This window comes from Gymnogyps californianus, chromosome 4, assembly GCF_018139145.2.
Source record: "Gymnogyps californianus isolate 813 chromosome 4, ASM1813914v2, whole genome shotgun sequence".
Lineage (NCBI taxonomy): Eukaryota > Metazoa > Chordata > Aves > Accipitriformes > Cathartidae > Gymnogyps > Gymnogyps californianus.
In genome coordinates, this window is record NC_059474.1 from 71,521,395 (window position 1) to 71,542,131 (window position 20,737).

Here is a 20,737-nt window from a genome sequence, read left to right on the forward strand (position 1 = left end):
TTCTTCATTTTCACTAATTCCTAGTGAAAGAAGCTGTTCCTGATTTCTGCAGCTGGCAGTAGGGTTTCTGAAATTGTAGGCTTTGCTGAATGTCCCTTTATCTCTGGAACTGCTCTGGTACGTGACAAAATATTTTAGCCCTTGGGAACAGGTGCCTGAAGAATTGAAGCACAACCTATGGTGCGCTTTCCAAAGCTTTCCATCTTTCCAATTTCAAAAAATGTAAAAGTCCCAGGATAGCCTGTACATATGCTTCATGTCAGAGATTCTCTTTTTTTTTTTTTTAATTAAAAAAAAGACACTACTCTTGAAAGCCAAAGGAACTAGGAATATATTATAAACTCTAGCTGTGATGACATGTAGCGCAGCATGGTCTGCTTCAGCACTTGATTATCCTAGATTAACAACAGAGATATTTTGCAATTCGCAGAGGGCTGCTCTGCAAAATAAATAGCCAGTAACGGCATGCAGAATGCCTTGGTGCTTAATCAGAAAAGTCTTTGTCTTACTGGTTTAGGTGGTCCCTGGCCATCATTGATCACTTTTATCAGTCATGCTAGTATGGAGTCTAATTACCACATAGATTAATATTTTTCTGTCCCTCACCTCCAGAAAAGTGAATTTTTGAGATGCTACACAAAGGCTGTGATGAACCATAGAAAATGGTGAAAGGGTATTGCTTCGTTGAGGAGAACAAGCCCACAGCAGAGAGCAGACATAATGCAAGACTAAAGGAGATGGGGGGGAAAGGTTTCTTCTTGACAATCCACTTCAAAGCTCAGAGTAAAACTTGAGATTCCTGAACTTGTTCAAACTGCAAATTGCTCCTCTGCAGTCAGCAAGGATCTGTGAAACCAGCTGGCAAAGCGTTTCATCTCCCTCTAGTGCTAGTTCACGTGAAGGATGACAGCCTGTTGCTGCTAGCAGCAATTCACTTAGCTGAAATGCTGGAGACCGATGAAGTCCCTCTAACAGTTTGGTTTACTCTTTGCCCGTGTTTGCCAATATGGAATTTTAATTTTATGGTCATTTGCTTCTTAAAAACATAAAACAATTGCTTAAAAAGAGCATGCAAACTGCAAGTTGGTACTCAAAATTTGGAAATTCTGAGAGTGAAATACTTTAGCCAAGATTTCTTGTGCCTGTGCAGCAAGCTTTGATGATGTGATAAAATACTATTTTTTTATCTGGTTTTCTGGAAAAAAAACCCAACCCACAAAAACCCAAGCCAAGAACTAGGCTGTGCTTTTTTCCCACCTGTTGGTCTCTCTCCTTTCCTCTCTCTCAAAAATTTTGAGCCAACTAGCCAATGCCAACTTCTGTTTTACCAGAGATGTGGGAGGGACACAAAGCTCCCACCAGCTGAGTGATGACTGAGGAGATCAGTAGCTCATTTTGTTGTGTTTGCCAGCAGATGAGCAAATGCACGTATAGGATGCAGCTGAGTAGCACTTTGGTGGCCGTCATCAGCTACTGCAGATGCTGTTTCCTCTCTGCTGATGGTTAGGGGGTGAAAGACTGAGCCAGCAGTGCTGCAGGAGGAGAGCTCAGAGGGCACAGGCATGTATGGGGTGGGGGGGAGACATGTAGGGACAAGAAGGCATTTTGTGTGAAAGGACATAGGAGCTAGTGTCACTTGGTCTGCTGCCCGTGGATTAGTTCATTTCCACAGAGTGCTGTCCCTGTTGCCACACAGACAGGTCTGCTCTTAGAAAAGGTATTTCTTGGTTGTACACTTTGCTCTTGCCCTGCTCGCCTGCTGCGGAAGATGGAAGGTGTGCTGGGTGATGGAAATGAAGTCCATCCCAGAGCGACAGGTGCCAAACGTCATTGTGGGAAACTGGATTCTCCTGCATTCTGGTCTTTACTCCTCTGTTTGGGATACTGTGGGAGATGTTGCCTCCTCCAGCTTTATTGGGAGGGGAAGAAGGGCTAAAACTGGAGGTTTCTGTGCTGGAGTTGTTCCTGCCATTTGCTTGAACTACGGGTAATTAAACAGGTTGTTGAAACCGCGTGATTTGCTTAGTGGTTTAGCTATCTGCAAATGTTCTCCGCTTCCTCTTGAGATTTTACCAAACTCAAATGATGGCTTTAGCAAGCTCTGAAAGGGTGTTTGCTATTGATGTTCAACAGTGCCGGTGTAACAAACAAATGGGAAGCTTCTGTGGAATAGAAGACTCTTCTTCCTGTGGTCTGTTATTTGTATCAGCTTCATGTGCAGATTCAGTGTCTCTTAATTACCTAAAAATCTTGCTTGTTTAGTAATAAGTAGTTTTCATTATTTTAAACCTTCATGACTTAATGATCTTTCAAAAGATATATGTGTGAGCTCTGCTTGTGCCCTAGGAAAAGTGTTATACATTGCTATATTTTCCGTGCTTCATCTCTGAAAGTTCAGCTGCCTGTACTTTGTCTTCTCAGTTCGGCATTGACCGCAGTATGCAAACCAATTAAATTGGAGGGGAAAACATAGAGAATAAGTGGAGAGACAGTAATATGTATCAAGGTCATATTTCCTCTTTCTCTTTTTCTCTCTGTAATTAAATTAAATTACTGAGGACTGTGGAGATTCATTGATCACACTCCTGTAATGTGATTTCCCACCCCCCCAGCTTCTTTCTTCCTGCATAAGGCTATCTTCTTTCTCAGTAGTTACTGGGAAATGTTATTCTCCTGTGAGGGCTAATTGGGAATAATTAACCATTGGGCAACATGCATTCACATTATCAAGCAGAAGAGGGCACTAAATCAAAAGCAGTATGATTACTACAACCTAGAACAGAGAAAGAATCCCTCATCCCCAAAACCTGGAGCAGAACAATACAGGAAGAAATGAATAATGTATGCTTTTTTTTTCACTGGAGGAAACTGGGTTCATTTTTTTGAAGTTTAATTGTGGTTTGGAGAAAATCCAAATCATACAGATCCTTTTCATGCCACTGTTGTAGTCGGTGACTAATTTCCAATGCAAAGTATTTGGTGCCGAGGCTGTTACAATACCAGAGGAGCCAAACCTGGAGTAACTGTTCAAGGCTTGACAGTTCTCGCCCATGGGAACACAATGAGGCTGGATGTGAATGTCTTTGTTTCCATTTAAATGATTAATGAAGTTCTATAAAATCAAAATCACTGCTGTCTTGCCCCTTTTCACTTATTACAAGTATCAGCAGTAGAAGGAGGTTACACGACGTATTCAGTCCTCGTTATAAACAAAGAGAGAAGGACTTTGAAGTGTGTGAAGTTGTTACTTTATGAGAAAAACCTTAATGGCTTTATTTCCACCCCCTCCCCATTTGCTTTCAGCATGTCTCTTCTCAGAATCTTGTCTTCTATACCAGTTCTGAGAGATCCTCGCTCGGGCACTGTCCACATGAAGACATTTACTAACTGCAGAGCTTGGATGTTCCTAAATGAAAAGTAGTTTCCAATGATGAAATGTTATGCTATGAAAGATAAATTTGTCTTTGAGGACAATTCTTTTTTAATTTTTCTTTAAAGCAAAACAGTTGAAAACAAACTAGATAGTCTCTGTAAGAAATTTCTTCTTGCAAAACACCACAGTTTCCAAAGGGTTTTCCTCTATCAAAAGGGTCCCTGGTGCGCATTCTGTTTTCTGCTATGTCTAAATTAAGAAAATCAACATGCCATGTACATCCCAGGTATTTTTTGAGTGAAAATGAGGTAAAGTCCTCTTTCACACTTACTCTTAGATACTTTTTTCTAAAATATTGCAACTGCTATATTTTAAAGTATATCTAACATCCAGCAACAAACTGCTACGGACTTCCTTCCTTTATATCCCTGTAACTCCTTCTTTCTTAAAAGCAACACAAATTTATTCAAGGGTAAAATCCTGCCTGAAACAGGCTTGTTTCAGCATTGCATTGCTCTGCTGCTCTAATCGCATAACTCCCACGTAATTAGTGGCGTTACAACCCCTGCAATGCTGAGGATCAGAAGCTTCTTGTGCTTACCTACTTTACAAGCAAAGCAGCATTGTAGTTTTAAGGAAAGGAGGGTGTGTGTTTGTTTTTGGTTTGAGGTTTTATTTTATTTTATTTTCTTCTAACTTGTATGCCATTAAGGGGAAATTATAAAGGAGATAGATAGAATGAATTCAGAAAAGAGATTAGGATTAGACATGCAATTTAAAGGACTTTACTGTAAAATATAAGCTGCTTCAGTAGCCTATAGCATGAATAAAATCAAGGGGTGGATAGGAAGTTTAGGTAAGTTTGAGTTAAGCTGACACTAGCCATATGTCTTCATAGCACAGAAACTTTGCATTCGGGGCAACAAGAAGTCTGAAACTTTGCCTTAAAGCTGTCAGATCTGGAATTCTTCACAGATGGAACCTTTATTTATCTGGTATTTATCCTTGGCAATAGAAATACGCGAATCATCAGATCTATAGACCTCAAATTAGGTCCTATATCCCTGCAAAAATAACTCCGAAAGCTGGTGAGCCTTGCTTGTGCGTGCCAAGTTAACCTGATCACCAGCCTGGGGTCAGGAAGGCGTATTCCCCCCTGCCCTGCAGGCAGGAATGGCTGTGGGAGATGGGATGCCCGCCCCTGTCAAGTGTGAATACCGATTTGCTTTCTAGGATGGACTGGTTGGTTGACCAGCACCTTGCAGCGGCAGGGATTTAAAGCACTGGTGCCATCCTCCACTACTTCTCGGTCATATTTTTGTACCTTTTGTACAAAGTATTACAGGACTTGGGGAAACATTTGTCGCTTTGTCATGTACGAAATAGATACCTGGTGGCCCTTTCTGGACTCAGCGTCTGCGGTGTTGCTACCTGCAGTCACCTGGGGCTGGTACTAAGGGTCTTAGACGTCATCTTATATAAAAGCAAGACGATTCAAATGTTTCAGAGTTGTGCTAGCGAAGTGATCGCTTTTGGGACAAATACATACAACAAAACATCCATCCCAAAGAGCCCATCAGGAATTTCCTTCCTGCTAGCAGAGACAGCGTCAGTAATGTGTAAAGCAGCAGCCAGTAACATCCCTTGTAGCAGGCTGACAATGAATATCCTAGAATTCAACTGTTAGTTTTAGCAAGCATAGGGATTGGATTTCGGGTTTGATTTCTACAGACTATCTTTATTTTGGATAATTTTATGCTTAGAACTTCCTTGAAAGTGCTGAGTTTACAGGTTTACAATGAAATGGTAACACGGTATGTATCTGAGACCAAGTAGGGCTGCCATTAGGATGCCTTTTAAGCTCTTTTAATGCGTGTCCCACAGCTTCACATTTCCCATAGCTACATACAAAGCAAGCTCTACTGTAATGCTTGCTTTACCATGGATTTGTGGTCTATATAGAAGTTCCCTTGTCATCTTTATCTCTGTAAACCCAGCTGTATCCTCTGTGGCCTGTGTGATCCTTTTGCTGCTGCCCCGTCAGGCCTTCCTCACGTCTTCTAATCCCATAGTGCCACCAGTTTTCCACTACGTCTCCATCTACCTCACATGCGTTCTTTTTTAGCGGGGGAGAAAGCAAGTCAGCTAAGAAACAGCATTGCTGTAGCTGGTACGCAGCTATATGCGTATCAATGCATCAACTGGCCGCTGTGGGTCAGCATAAAAAATAGCTGCTTTCTGGTGGGGACACACACTGGTGTTGGTCTCGTCTGCTCTGATACTTGCGTTCTTGAAACTTGTAGGAACTTATCTTTGAGATCTCTACCTTTTTATAAAGTCGAGCTGAAATTGGCAAATAACGTCAAAGGGAAAGGAATGACAGGGGGATGGATGGACACACAGATAGCTAGGTCTCAATAAAGCTTGTTTCCTTAGGCTAAAACGTAGCTTAATTTAGTGATGTTGGAACACCGCACAGCAAAAATGGGATGCTTTTCTATGACTCTGTAAGCACAATATGGAGTCTATTAAAAGCTCATGTAAAAAAGAAAAAAAAAACCAAAGAAATAATATCGACATTTTTAGTTTTAGAAATTATTAATAGTTTTTACCGTTGCTCTATCTCTAGAGTTTTCACAAAATAGTCTGTATGTTCTGCAACTCTATCCTAGGAAGGAAAAAAACCTAATTACACCTGTAGAGTTACTGCTACTTCATTAATAATGACTTACAGAATGGACTGACTGACAGAAGGGTCGTGGGACCCTCACTCCTGTATTTCTTCTGGGTCATTTCTTGGTCATTTTTTCTGGGTCGTACTTCTGGGTCTGAATCAGTGTAACTTTCCTCTTTCATCCGAACAACCAAAGGCAGTAAGCTCAGCATATAGAATTAGATAGGCTACAGTCTTTTGAGGGCCAACGTTTAAAAAGCAATGTGGACTGCAGCCTTCTATATGCAAAAGGGGCAGAGAAGCATCTGCTGAACTGCTGACCCCACGTCATCGCACAGCAGTATCCCAGCAATAGCAGTTTTGAATTGACTGCAGGTCTACCTCATGAGTGGGTGAAAAGGGCTGCTGCTTTTTTTTTTTTTGATAGCCGCATCATTTATATAACTTAAAAAAATCATTCAGCTGAACTGATCTAAATCCCTTGGTGGCCCTGCTTTTTTTCATTTTGAAGTTTAATATTCTTCAGCATAGCCTTCCAACTAGCTTAAGGTAAACCAAAAAGAGCTGTTCCTAAGAGAAATACAATTTTCCATATGAAGAGTTAATCTAGTTTCATTAAAAAAAAAACCAAAACAAACAAAAAGCAGCAGCAGCAGAGAAAGAAACGAAGATGCCATTGTGATTGTCTCAAACCAGTGCTGTTTTTCTCTGCAGGGAAGCACAGGCCTCTACACTCAGAGGGCACTTGCCACGACTCCCCCCCCAGAGGTGCTGCTGAACTTCCACTGAAAATGGCTGCACAGCTCAGCTCGTTAGAAGAAAAAGTGAGAAGTGGGAGTCACATAAATAAACTAGATTAAGGGATGCAGAAACATTTGTCCCATGGCATCCAAACAGAGAATGGAGAAAAACTGAATAAACAGAGGACTGCATAGGCGAGGTGGCAGGAAAACGAACATCAGCGTTAGAGAAGGGACCACTTAAAGTCTACCTTTAGAGCACCCCTAAGTGGTGGCCATGTCACCTCAGGCCCAGTGACTCCATGAAGGAACTACTGAGATGTACAGAGCAGCTTTGGTTTATATGGCTTTTGTTCAGCTGACAGTAGGCCTATGTTTTGAAAGAAGCTGGCCGCTACTCTTCTCTGGGAAAAGGATCATGGCAAGAGGTTTTCTTCTTCTTCTGAATCTTAACTTGGACCCATGGAAAGAAGAAGAAAAAAATAACTAAAAGAGTGAGCACATCAAGTCAGGACTAATTAAGCACTAAAGATGAAGCTGACAGCACTTAGGTCTGCCAGGCTGCAAAAGAACTGGTATTGAGGGCTAAAACTCCCACCCAGCTAGACTTATTTCCAGTCTATAACAAGGCAATTTTTGCCAGGAACCCTTTAATCTTTTCCTCCCAATATCCTACCCTTTTCTTGACTTGCTCTTTTCTTTCATTTATTTTATATTGTCAGCTGCTATCTCCGATCTAAGCCCAAGGCCTATAAAATGTGAACTTCCATCATCCACTGCCTATGAGATTTTAACTTTACACCTTTGTTGATACAATTTGCATGCTAGAATATTAAAATAATTACATTTTCTAATGTGCAAACACTGAACACTATTCTATAATTTCTAGCAGCAACACGGATGTCAGCTAAATAAATGATAATTTTTTTCCCTGTGTAATTCGAGACTTCCTTTTAAAGATAAAAGATCTAAAAGTGATAACCTCTCATCTTTTAAAGAGCAGACAGACAACTGAAATTTCGTATTGCTTAATGTAAACTAGTAGCAAATTCTGTAATTAACGACATCCAAGTGCATGCCTTATTAAATGTCTGGCAGGCTTAGCGTGTGGTAAGACCTCAGTTTTGCTATGATGAGTGCCTTATTACAAAGTGATGGCTAAGTTTAAGTTTACGCCTCAGTAGTGGCCACTTACGTAAGAGGCTGCTGGTAGCACCATCTATTATTAATATTGCCTGACACATTTTTGGAAGGAAAGAATCTCCAATGTTTCCGTGCTTCAGGGCACAGGCCTGATATTTTTAGAGCTACCTTTATTGTCAGGGAGATGTTTGTGCCATCCCTGGGGAAAATAACTCTCCATGTTATATATCCTGGAAAACTGCGATTTGTACGTAACCTATAAAAGCCAGTCAGATTCTAGGGCCTAAAGACCCCTGAAAGATCTTATTTCCTTAGGAAAGGAAGCTGATGCCACGAAGATGCACAGGAAAGAAATACCCATTTCGAACGCATAAGGAATAGGAGCCAGACCTGTAGAGCAGTGGGTTGTAAGATGCCTAAGGCAGAAACTGAGGACTGGAAATCAGCCTTGGTGGAGAAGGAGATGAACAGGAGTGCCAAGGGAGCGGTAGACGTGGATGGTCAGATGGAAATTGAGATGTAGCAGAGAAGCGCTTTTGCACGCTGATGAAAGCGAGGAGCGTGTGTGCGTGATTGTGTACGGTCTGTGTACTGCTGCTCAGAGGGCTCCGGTTAAAAAGGAGTATGCCAGACTTTTACAATGTACAGGCACAAGGGGGCCCAAATCAGTTTGAACAGAAAACCTTCAGTCTGGAGTTCCTTTTGAGCAAGTGGCTTTGCAATGTTGAAAGTCTCCTTAGCAATGTGGGGGTTTTTTGTCTGTAATGAAAATGTAATGCCTCCTCTTCAGCTAAAGCTCTTCCGTTTATTACTGTGAAACACAAAGAAGGGTATGCATAACGGTTAAAGCCCAATATTTGTAAAGGAGAAGACCAATTCTGTCCTAAACCTCTTGGACCAGGCTAGATCAAGACAGTCTTGATACATACTTAGTTTGTGAGCAGACTCTGACAATGATGTATCTCATATTGACAAGGGAGTAACAAACGCTGCATTATGAATTTGGGTAATTTCAAGAACAATGCGCTCTAGAAGAGATGGCGGTGATTGCAGAACACTTGAAACTGACATTTCAGCATTGTCCCTACAAGTCACTGGCTGAAATCAGTTCTGTGCACCTGAGGCTCCACAGCTGCTCAGACACATGGACAGTTCGTTCTCTTATTTACCAAAATCAATTGCAGAAAATAATTACCCCTCTGGGGCCGTACGCAAAGGTTGGGAGGGATTTTTGAAAATGGGCAACTGTTCACCCCTTTCTGACGCAGGGCCGCGGCTGAGGGTCACCGGGACCCTGTCTGCCACCGGGGCTTTCCCCTCAGCCTCGCTCTCTGCCTCCTGTACGTTGACTCCCTTCAGCCCTGAACACGAAGACCCGAACCACCCCTCGGGAGAAGGAGGGAAGGACGCCATGGGGAAGCCTCCCAGCCCCGCCGCCCCGCTGACAGCCGCTCCCTGAGGGGAGCCTCGCGCCCGGGCCAGGGCAACGGCTCCGGCGGGCCCCTGCGCAGGCGCGGGACGGCCGCGCATGCCCGCAGCGCCCCCGCGCGCCGGGCAGCGCGAGCATGTGCAGAGGCGGCGGCGCGGCGGCGGGGGGGCCGGGGCCGGGCAGGTTGCGCCGCTGCGCCCGCCCCTCCCGCCGCGGGGCGGCCCTGGCCCTGGCGCTGCCCGGGCGGCGCCCACCGCCTCCTGCTGCCGGCGCAGGCGGGCGACGGACGCGGCCTCCGGGCGCACGGGCACGGTAAGGGTGCGGCGCCGGCTCCTGCCGCCGCGGCGGGCGGGACGGGCGCTGACAGGCGGCCCTGGGAGGGAGAGAGAGAGAGAGAGAGAGGGGGCGAGCGGGCGGCCGCCCGCCCTGCGAGGGGGCCGCGGGGCGCGGGACCGGCCCGTCCCGGGGGCGGCCGCCGAGGTGTGTCGGGCGGCCCCGGGGTGGCGGGGCCGGGGGTTGCTCCGGCGGCACCCTCCCGCCCCCCTCAGCTGCACTTTCGGTTTCGCGTGGGGCGCGGGGCTGGGTGCGGCGGAGCGGCCGTTGGGCCGGGGCCGCCCTTCCCTCCGCCACCCCCCCCCCCGCCCCGCCGCCGGCTGCCCCCCGGCTCCCCCCTCCTCGCCCCGCGGGGTCCGCGCCCGCGCTGCCGCCCCGCCGGCGGAGGGGGCGTTGGGGGCGGCGGGCGGTTCCCGGCGGCTGTCACTGTAAACACGGCCCCGGGGGCGGCCGCGGCCTGCCGGGCCGGGCCCCGCAGCCCCTCCCGGGCCGGGCCGGGCCGGGGCGGTGGCGGGAGCGGGGAGGCGGCCGGGGCAGCGCCGCGGGGGCAGCGCCTTGTTTACACAGGGCGTCGGGAGAACATGGCAGCCCGGGCGTGCTGGTCACTCGCTGTCATGCGTGCTCGCTCCTCCCGTGCTGGCGGTGGGGTAGCCCCGCCGGGCCTGCAGCCTCCCGCCCCGGCTTCATCTGCGCACCCTCCCCTCTCCCCTAAAATCGCTGTGCGCCCTGCTCTGGTTGCACCCTGGCTAAATAGCTGAAGTCTGGCGTATTCTTAATTATACCTTACCGTGCCTGTAAAATGTTGTACTGGGTTAAGCTGTGGTGTTCATGTTTATCTGTTGCCTTTTTGGATGTGTTCTCTCGTGTCTCTTTTTCCCCGTTTAAATAATTCAGTTCTTCATTCTGGATGTTCCCTCCCGTATGGCTAGTCACTGTCGTGTTCCTTGTGACTTTTTTTTAACCATTTAACTTCTTTAGCAAAGGCGGCTAAACCTTACCAACTGTCACTTTAAAAACAATCAATTTGTAAGGAGGGTTCTCTGTCCGCTGAGTTCATCTCTTGTCATGCTTTGAAGCTGTCTGTCTTCCGTGTGCTGATAATTATTCACCTTTGTTGCAATTTAATCATAAAGCTTTTTGGCACTTTCTGATTAGTGTATATATGCATCAAACTTTGAGAACTTCCTAGTTAGTAAAGACAAATAGCATGAAATGAAGTTGAGCCCAGGCATATAGGAGTTATAAGCATTAGAGAATTCTTGAGACTCATAAAACCAACGCTCTAACAATAAAATTTCAAAGCAGTTCAGGTATTTCTGTGGCCTAAAAAATGTAGAAATAGCATGTTTGCATGTTTCGTGCTATAACTTTGAAATGAGGCAAAAGCGTGGACGTTGGTGGTTTGGGGAAAGCTTGGAGAATGTAGGAGTTTCGGATCACTTTATAGAAATGTCTGTTGTTAGGGTATGTTGAAAACCCCATATCATTGTTTGAGAGGGGATATCTTGGCGCTATCTATTATAGTCAGTACCGCAGGAGAGGTCTGGGTCAGTGACTGTTACTGCAAAACATAACTTTATTTCAAGGATCTTAAAGAAATTAAATATAAGTCTACAAAACTGTAGGTAATGGGTCTGATCCAAGATCCTCTTCCTCCCTCTCCCCTTGCTCCATCTCTGATAGTGGACAAGATCAGTGCTTTAGGAAGGGTTCTGGGAACAGGATGGTTATTTTGTATGGTACCTTCAGTAACATACTCTTTCTATCTCCCAGGTTTCAGTAATATCTGGTTCAGAAGGTCCCTAAACTTCAGACTGTATGTGCATCTTTGTGTTTAATAGTCACGTAAGCTGTTCAGGGGCTTTACCTCCATAAAGCTGTCTAACTTAAATCTTATAATTAACTCTTTTGCTCTCTAGAATATCCTATGAAAATGTATTATGTAGTTTGTGTGCACTGTTTCCTTTTGTGTGTGTTGGGGTTTTTGTTTTTTTTTTTTGTTTGTTTTTTTAAATCCACATCTCTGCTCTTTTATTATGTAAAACGATGAATAATTGCTCCCTACTCTGGCTTGTGGGGGAGTGGAAATGGATGTTAAGGACCAACAATTGACAAGCTGGAAAGCGAAGTGCTGGTACAAAGTAGGGGTACGGTGTATGAGACTTCTGTCAGAGGGAAGAGAAGGTTTCAGGGGATCTTTAAGTAGAGAGCAGTGGGAAGAGAGCCTGCTAATAGGATGAAATACGGGAAGGTCCAGAAGAAACCTGCTGAAGCCAGAAAGCTTTTTGCAAAACGTTAGTAGTTTTTAAGTGATTATAAGCTTATATGTTTTGGGGCTCATCAGCTTTAGCTATTGAGGTTTCAGAGCAAACTTTGGATGGTCAGATTATCAAATTAAATATGCATGGAAGGAATTCCTCTAGCTTCTTACTGGATTTGGTACATCGTTAATTTGATCCAATGTAGTAATTTCTGTGCATTCAGCAATAAAATTATTGCCTTCTTATATGGAAACTTCTGAAGTATGATGTGGCCAGGACTTCTTGCTTTCACGATTCCTCACTTTAATTTCCTTTTCTATAACTTTTAGTGATTGGTGTAATTTATAAGGTACTATAAATTGCATGGATTGTCTCATTTGTTCCCGTGACGTTGTGGATGCAAAGATTTACTTTGTATCCTCTGTTTGAGCATACCCCCTGATTCTTTAGCTATTTAGAAGTTTAATTTTTTTTTCGCTGTCAGCTTTTGCAGTAACTTAATTTTTCAGTTTTTAGACTTGTTTTGGGTTTCAAAAAAAAAGAAGTTAATTCGCCATTTCTTCTACACGTCAATGTGAATCAGTTAACCAGAGCTGTAAAAATTATCTGGGAAAATGTCTTAAAAAAGAACTTTCAGTCAACATAAAAAAATTTTTACAGTGTGCACTATGGTTTATATGTATTGGAGTGATAGTGACATTTACTGGTATACTTGAGGTGCTGCCTGTGAAAGACCACCTTTGTACCCTTGGAAGCCTTGTTAGAGTTAATGGGATTCTGCAGTGATCTTGGCCAGTGTATTTCTGTATGTATAACTAATGTCATTTTCAAGCCGACTTCCTTAACATTTTTTTTGATTAAACCAAAGGAAGGCCTTTTTGAAAAAAGTTGTGCGTGATGCTACTGCTGGCTGCAGTCCTGCTCTTGCGGTTGCATCTGTGTAGGTATCCGCATAAATCTCTCCTCAGGATTTGGGATGCCAGCTGAATAAAAGGGGACATTGTTCCGAGCACTCTTATGTTTCTTCTGAGTGCTGCAGGAGCAGCTGCCTCTGGTCACTGCTGCCCAGTCTTCTGCATGTTTGTCTTGTTTTCGTGTGTGGGCACGAGTGTGTGCATCTTTTTTTCAAGCATTGATTTTTTTTTTGTCTGTTTGTTTTATAATTTAAATAAAAGTGTACTAAAACTATTTGCAGATTTATATTTAGAGTTTTGTTTTGAAGCCAGTCCTAAATAACTTCACTTTGAGTCTGGCCTAGTAGAGGTGACACTGCCATCCTGTCCACACTGTTTTTTCAATCATTATTTTTAATTCTGTTGAGCTGCATGTTTGCTTCTCTATTAACTTGATAGGTGGTTATGCACAGGGGGATCGACTTAAGATTCTGTTTTTTGTGGGACTACTACACATTCATCGCAGTTGTGATTTGCAGTGTTTTTAAGCTTCTCTGGTAGCTGCTGAAGAGAGGACTGTTTGGATTTCTTGTAGGCAGACAGTCGGATACATAATGTAGGCCATGTAAATGTACTATTAAGTATGTGAATAAACTGTTCGGTATTTTTCAGCCTTTATGACAAGTGCCCTGTAGCCTATGAAGACGTACATGCTGTAATTGATCTTCTTGACCAGTGAAAAACTATCAAAAACTTGAGTCTTTCTTGTATCTTTTGTAGTGGTAAACAGTTAGAAACTTCTTGCTGTTGAGGCAAAGAACATGGCTTCAAGATTTGGATTTTTCGTTTTGTTTTTTTTGAGGGTGGGAGCACCTAGACTTGTTTTTGTTTTCCTGTGAGATACATATAAAAATAACGGATGATGCAGCAAAGCTGTTTTCCCTGTTCTAAGGGATATTCCAAACGTTTCAGAACTAGTTTCTCTCTGCATTTTCCATGACTAGGAAGAACAGGATGTCAGATCTGTAAGAAAATGATTTGGTCGTCTCTTTTGGAAATGTTAGAATTTTTTTTTTCTCCCCTCTGATGTCATTCTATATTTTGCTTTGTTGTAAGCACCTGTCCAGAGAGGAATTAAATTTGTAGTGTGTGGTGTTTTTTTGTGTTTTTTTTTTTTTTTTTAAATCTTTCTGCATGTTGTTCTGTAGTTCAAGAATAGTCATACTTTGAACCAGCCTCTATGCTGGCTAATTGTGTCACCGGGGATAACCTGGCCTCTTACAAACCTGAATCATCTCTTACTTTAAGAATCTGAGTCTAATTGTCTTTTGGCCTTTTTGTCTCAGTTAGCCTTGGGAAATGTGAATTTTGGAACTGATTTCTGAAAGTGGCTAGGCAGTCTTTTCCTTTTACAGAAGTCAAATTAGTTGTGACTTGCTAGGGAGAGGATGGGGAATAGATTCAGTATTCTACTGAAATTCAAGGGAGAAGCGAAAAGGCTTCCACAAGGACATACTGCTTAGGGAAAGGGAAGAGGGCAAACGCTTAGCTGGTTCATTCAAAAAGGGGTGCGTCTGCAGGAACCTAACATACACTTAAGTGTGTGGGGTGTGTTTGTGCGTTTGTTTTAACTTAGAACTTCTAAACCAGACTGAACTGAAACTCTTTTAACTTCCCACTTGCTGGCCAGTGGGCTTGCCTTTTTCCCCACCCTGTCAGGTTTTTGAAAAGGTTGCTGAATAGCAAGACTCTTAGTATGAAGTTCAAATCCTATTATATAAAGACTCTGGGTCTTTCATTTATTCCTTGCCTGGACTGTTCTGTGCATTCAGTCTAAAGATACCGTCCTTTTAATGAATGCTAAGATTTAGCATCTCACTCATTCTTCAGTATATTTTCCCCTGTAAGGTTCTTACTCACTATGAATTTCTGCTGGAACTGGAAAATGAGGATTATCATTTATGTTCCTACATTGCCCTATCTTCACTTCTGTAGGTAACTGGTAATTCATGTAGAGATAAATCAGCGCAAAAGTCATCTAAACTTCTTGCCACCTAGGAGACAGAGAAACAGCAGTCTGTTCTCATAACCTCATCTAGTACACAGTATTAAGTGTTTTCAGTTGCTACAATTTGGCAGCTGTTTGGCCACCTGTGTGGGATTATAGTACATAAAATATGAATATACAGTACACGTGGTCTAGGATATGGTTGTTCATTTGCATTAATACACTGCATGAGAACCACATTAGCTTTGTGACATGCTTAAGCCATGCAAAGGTACTACGTGAAGCGCTATGTGTTCTTACATAGATACAAGTCTGAGTTGCAGGAATAATGCTGATGTTTGAAATTGGTTGGAGGCTGTGCTTCCAAATTAAAATACAATTTCCATTCTTTGGACTTCCCTTTTGGGTTATGATTGCTTGGCAGTATTTCTGGGATGGATGTAGATGGAAAACTGTAGAAGAGGAAAAAGTCTTTTTACAGTAAAAGTGATTTTTAAAATTTTTCCTCCTGATGGATTATTTTAGTGTATTCATAAACAGCTGTTTTTCTGCTTTACATATTTCTGAATTTAAAGACTTTTGAAATAATGTGGTAATTGATAGGCAGATAAGGAGTAGGCTTTTTGTGCTAAAAGCCTGGAGGGTGACAGGCGTATATGGCTCCAAGGATGCTTGTTAAAGACTCCAGCTTGAATCTTGTTTGGGGAGCAGAGGAGGTCTTTGCTTTCTTTTTCATCAAGGAAAATATTGATAATCAAAAAGTGGTGCTAGCTTTACAAATGAAACAATGGAAAATGAAGTATTACAGTATTGGGGTTTTTTTGTGCTATTACAAATGAAATATTTGTAGGTATGAATCATGCTTTCTCATGTCAAGTTGACTGCCTATGTAAGCAAAAAATGCCTTAATTTTTTTTCTAAATTGCATACATCTTTTTCCTTTCTTTTAGCATATGTCTTGTGCTTATTCTGCTGCTACTATGACAGTGATTTAAGGTGATCTCCTGTTCTTCAGTTTTATTTCATAAGGATTAATTGCCTAGAAAGCTGCTATCAGAATTTATTCTTTTTCTATGTAAGGGTGAAAAATATGAATATCTTACTCTGTTGTGTTGGTTTTTTGTTTTGTTTGGTGTGGTGTTTTGTTGTTGTTTGTTTGTTTGTTTGGTGTGTTTTTGTGGTAACCTGCCATCCACTGTGTGGCTACTGACTTTTTGTGCTAAGTTGGTGTGGCAACATCAATGATGCCTTTCTGAGCGTATTTTTATGATGTGCTGAAGGATCCTTAATACCTTGATAAATGAAAGTTTTTAAACAGTTTTTGCATAGTATTTTTTTGTTGACTTTCTTGCTTAGTTGACATCCAGTTGGGGAGATCAGTAATTGTAATTTTTGCTAGTATACCTAAGCTATTGTGCCTATAAAGATTTCCATGCCCATAGGAAGCCCAGTTATTCTGCAAGAATCTGAGCTAGCTTTTCCCTATATGTGCAAGATTAATTTAGTTTAAGTTGGCAGCCCGCTATTGAAAAGCAGGCTTATTGAGTTTACCCATTGGAGTATTAATTATAAATTTTTTTTCTTCAGTATGTGTTGGAAGATCGTGTTTTCTTGCAGACCTCAGTGATTGTGCTAGCTTTCTAAATGGATGGATTTTATTAAAAATGTTGGGCTAAATTCTGGCTTCTGTTATAAAGCATTGATCTCAGTGGAGTTACTCGCAAGGGTAATTGATATCAGATTGGGTTCTTATGTCTCACGTGGAATGTGTGCTTTGTGTTGTACAACTAAGAAGCCAAACTTCTTAGTTTGCATCTTGAAGTAGTAAACTGCTCCTCACAGGCCAAGGTTTATGAACACAGATTATTTGTCTCTTCCAAAGACAGGATATGAGTAATAATATTTATTCAGAATAAATAAATAGCAGTTGTTTAGAAACAAAGCACTGCTCCTAATCTAGTTTTAAAGAAATTCATGAAGATGGAGGTTATATATCTTTGTAAGTTCAATGAGTCCATGGTATACCCAAATTAAAGCATTATGATGTGGAACTAGTTTTTTTTTTGACTCATAATAATTTCTTCTATAGGAAAAAAAGAGAAACTGCTACAATACTTTCTACGTCAAAGAAAACTGTAGATTAGAAATTAAGTATGTATTTGTGAGATGTGTATTATATATGCATTGCTTTAAAAAGGCAGTATGTTTGAAAGCTTTATGAAACTAGTTATGAAACTTTATGAAACTATAGCTTTATGAAATGATTGTGAAACAGTAGAACAAAGAAGAAAATGTAATTAAAAAAAAATCTCCTAATTTAATAGGAAAACAGTAACTTCAGAAAAGCTGCACTAACTCAAATGTATGCATGTCTCAAAAAACTAGTTGATATTTGACCTCAGTGAGAAATTAATGATTTTGACCAATGGAAAATATCTAAGAATATTATTTGTTTTTAGAATTGTGTGAAATTTAACAAATTGCAAAGAACCAAACTGAAATTGTATTGCCTTAGTATTAAAAGTTAGTGTGAAACTTGTGTTGTGTGGCAGTATTCAGTGTTAACTTTACCAAGGTCAGCACATTCTGTCACATCTGTTGTGTTCACTGATGCCCTTTTTTGATGTAGAGATGTAGCATGCAATAGCTTTCGTAAGTGTTGGAAGACTTTTGAATATAAACTATGCCAATAACTTAAAATTATTTTGTTTTTCAGCCACCTCTGCCTAGCTGTTTAACAGAAGTGGATTGTGAATTTAAGCCTTTGATAACCTCAGGCTATCAGCATTACTGTCTTCAGGATAGATAACAGCTCTCAAAGCGTCTTCAGGGGATGCACCATGATGTCAGCAGTGATTGACACTGGAGGCCCTGGCCTGGAGTTTGACAGCAATGGAATAAAAAATCAAGAGGTTAGAAAAATAAATAGCATTTATTTGCTAACAAACTTTACAGCTTTTATGTTAATTTGAAAGAAAAATTCACTGTAAACTTGCTATGAAAGCAAGTGAAATGGATTAGAGATTGTTGTGTGAGGAGGAACAGAGCAGCCCATTTTTCAAGTATCTTTTATTAGAAGATTTTATTATCACAGAGAACTGGAAGGAGTAAGTTTTGAAGTCTGCAGTACAACTGTAGACTGGGTTTACAAAATTAAATTCTATACTAAGCATCTCTTTAAAGTAAAGATCTCAGATGTGTCTTGAGGTGTAGAATGAGATGAGCAGAACAATACAAGGACCTTTTTCAAAGTTAGCCAACGCGACATATTTGCTCATATTTTGCGTTCTTATCAACAATAAATATATTCCACTATCTTGTAGCTCGTATTAAATTGAATCTGGCAGGGTTCCACTTCTGCAACAGTTTAACAGATTAAATGTGCTGTTACAGACATTTTGATCCTTAAATAAGTAGAGATAGGCATATGGGCTTTGAAGTAGCCAGTTCTTTTGTGATAGCTTACGTACTTAATCCAAAACATGAGTGTTCATAAGATACAGGTCAGATGTAGGTATGTTGCAGTACACACGCAAAGCCTTGATTACATTTCGTGGAGCAGAGGAAGAAACGCTTCCCACAGCTGAATGTCTTAATTAGAAAGCTTGCTCTTTTTCAATGTCTTAAAGCTGTCTGATGCTTTAAATTTTAAGTGCTTAAAGCCAGGAGCCATATCTTTGAGATTCAGGAAGGTCCCTTTGGTGGATAAGCTATCTTTTATTTTTTTTAATCTCTTGCTTTAGAAGAAAATTTCCTTTAAAAATCTTTATAATTATTATCATTATTCCATAAAATACGTAAGAGCATAACAGGAAGATTTTGATGTAGAGTTCAACAGTGCAGTATTTAGAGCGTGGTTTGTTTTGTTTTTTTTTTTTTTTTTTCCCCTTTCTATAGGAAAATGAGCCAGTCTCTGAATTCCCAGCAGTGATTGTGGAGCCAGTTCCTAGTGCCAGACTAGAACAGGGTTACGCTGCTCAGGTCCTGGTTTACGATGACGAGACTTACCTGATGCAAGATGTAGCAGAGGAACAAGAAATTGAAACTGAAACTGTGGAAACAGGTAGACTTATTATAATATTTTTTTTTTTCCCATGAAGAAGTCCCTGAGGAATGTGACTTTCTGTTTACCCACAGGATGGAGATCCTGACCTGGGTTCACATCTCTCCGCTCTAAACTTAGTTTTACTTAGGTTCAGTGGTGACAGGATTGGGGCTTGGCAGGTGAAAAAGTCACCTTAGGTTCAGGGTCCTGCACTGTAACACCGTGTACCCTCATAAGGAGGTGGATCTTCGTGTATGTCTTTGTTACCTATTTATGCAGGGGGTTAACTAGACAACTAAACTTGGGATTTTTAAAAATCAGCTGAGCCAGGAAGCTGGTTAGAATTTAGTTTCACAATGTGTCTGAGCCAAATAACTGCAGGGCAGCTGGCAATATGGACGGCGTGGCTCTACCCTATCTTCCAACTCCTCTCCCTTCCCATGAACTCTATCCCGTGTCCCTTGCTATCCTATCTTTTTGGTCCAAGAGTGGTTTTATTGCTGGTTTAGGGGCAGGAGCGCGTGGCTGGGGGGAATGGAGTTGGACTGTCCTTTTACAGGCAAAAAGCCTAATAGATTGAAATTAACTCAGCTATATGGTAAAATAAGAAGTTAGGAATGAAGAAAGTAGAGCTTTGGCATTAAAGCAGCTGACCTGTTTAGCGATAAGCATGTATCTTTCTGTACACCTCTCTCCCAAGAACACGATCAGGAGCTTTGAACTTTCTGAGGGGGACCAAAGTCTGTTTAAACTGCCTGAAGAAACAAAAGTTGTGCTCCTGTGGCAGCCTAATTACCTCTGACTGCCAGGCTGCTGCTGTGCTGCAGTTCCTGTTGTCCCTCCTGCTTGCTTTCTTGTGCTACTTCTCGTACTTGTTGAACCTTTTTTAGCCATTTCAGTATGCTAATTTTGCAAGAAAAAATAGCAGGGAAACCCTGAACTGTTCTGTATTTTTGTTGGGTTAACTTTCTGCTGGATTAGCATGCTGACATGGCTCAGCCAAGGGCCGGGTGCGTGCTGGGGTAGGGAGTACATAGAACTGCAACCAAAGGCAGGACATGTCCTCTTGGGCACTCCGTACTGAACTGGTGAGACCACTTGACTAGAACATGGATAGTGTACGTTCCTATCCTTGGGCTGCCTAATTTAGAGTTGGAGTTTGAATTCTTGATGTCAGGCAAGCAAAACAAAGCAGAGAGACTCTTCTCTCAGCTGCTTAACTTTGCAGCCCAGTAAATATATGTGCATTCCCATCAGATTAGGAAGGTTTCAGTTCAGATTTCTCCCTAAGCAGTGGATGCAGTTGCTCATGCATCTTTCTGAATCTGGATGTTAATCTCCTGTAGCACTGCATCAAAAATGACATGCATCAGCTTCGTAAGATGTGCTTGAACTAATGGTTCAGGTTTTGGGAGAATACTTGCAATTCTAGTTTACTCAAATGTGTTTTGCATTAAATATGCTAAGTACAAGTTCAACAAATTCATGTAAAGAAAGGATATGAAATCAGTATTTTTTTATTTTTTGACTATGGTAATGAAACTTTTAAGGTTAAGGTAAGTGAGAAGTGAGGGTGTTCTTCCTAAGAAGCTGAGTTTTATAAATTAAACTTGTATTTGAAAACCTTTAAGAGCTTATACTTTGAAGGCTTTTGCATTCAGAAGTATTGTTTTTTTAAACATTAAATATGCTGTTTCTTGTAAGGTTTTGGTAGATCAGTGGCTAACAGAACAGTTCTTTTAGGATGAAGAGCTACTGCAAATGAACTCTGTATGTTTTTAAGTATCATTTTCTGGCCACAGTAAATTGGTGGAAATGACAATTAAAACCTTGTAGCT

The 20,737-nt window shown here is 41.7% G+C and overlaps 1 protein-coding gene across 2 annotated transcripts in view; it reads left to right on the forward strand.

Annotated features, from left to right (window-relative positions):
* Window positions 1–9,605: 9,605 nt before the first annotated feature.
* ELF2 (E74 like ETS transcription factor 2) overlaps window positions 9,606–20,737 on the forward strand; it is a 39,849-nt gene continuing 28,717 nt past the window's right edge. For both annotated transcript variants that reach the window (XM_050895983.1, XM_050895984.1), the window contains exons 1-3: window positions 9,606–9,671; window positions 17,571–17,766; window positions 18,752–18,917. In XM_050895983.1, the coding sequence (XP_050751940.1) occupies window positions 17,695–17,766; window positions 18,752–18,917 (238 nt within the window). In that variant the 5' untranslated portion in view covers window positions 9,606–9,671; window positions 17,571–17,694. The remainder of the gene's footprint in view (window positions 9,672–17,570; window positions 17,767–18,751; window positions 18,918–20,737) is intronic.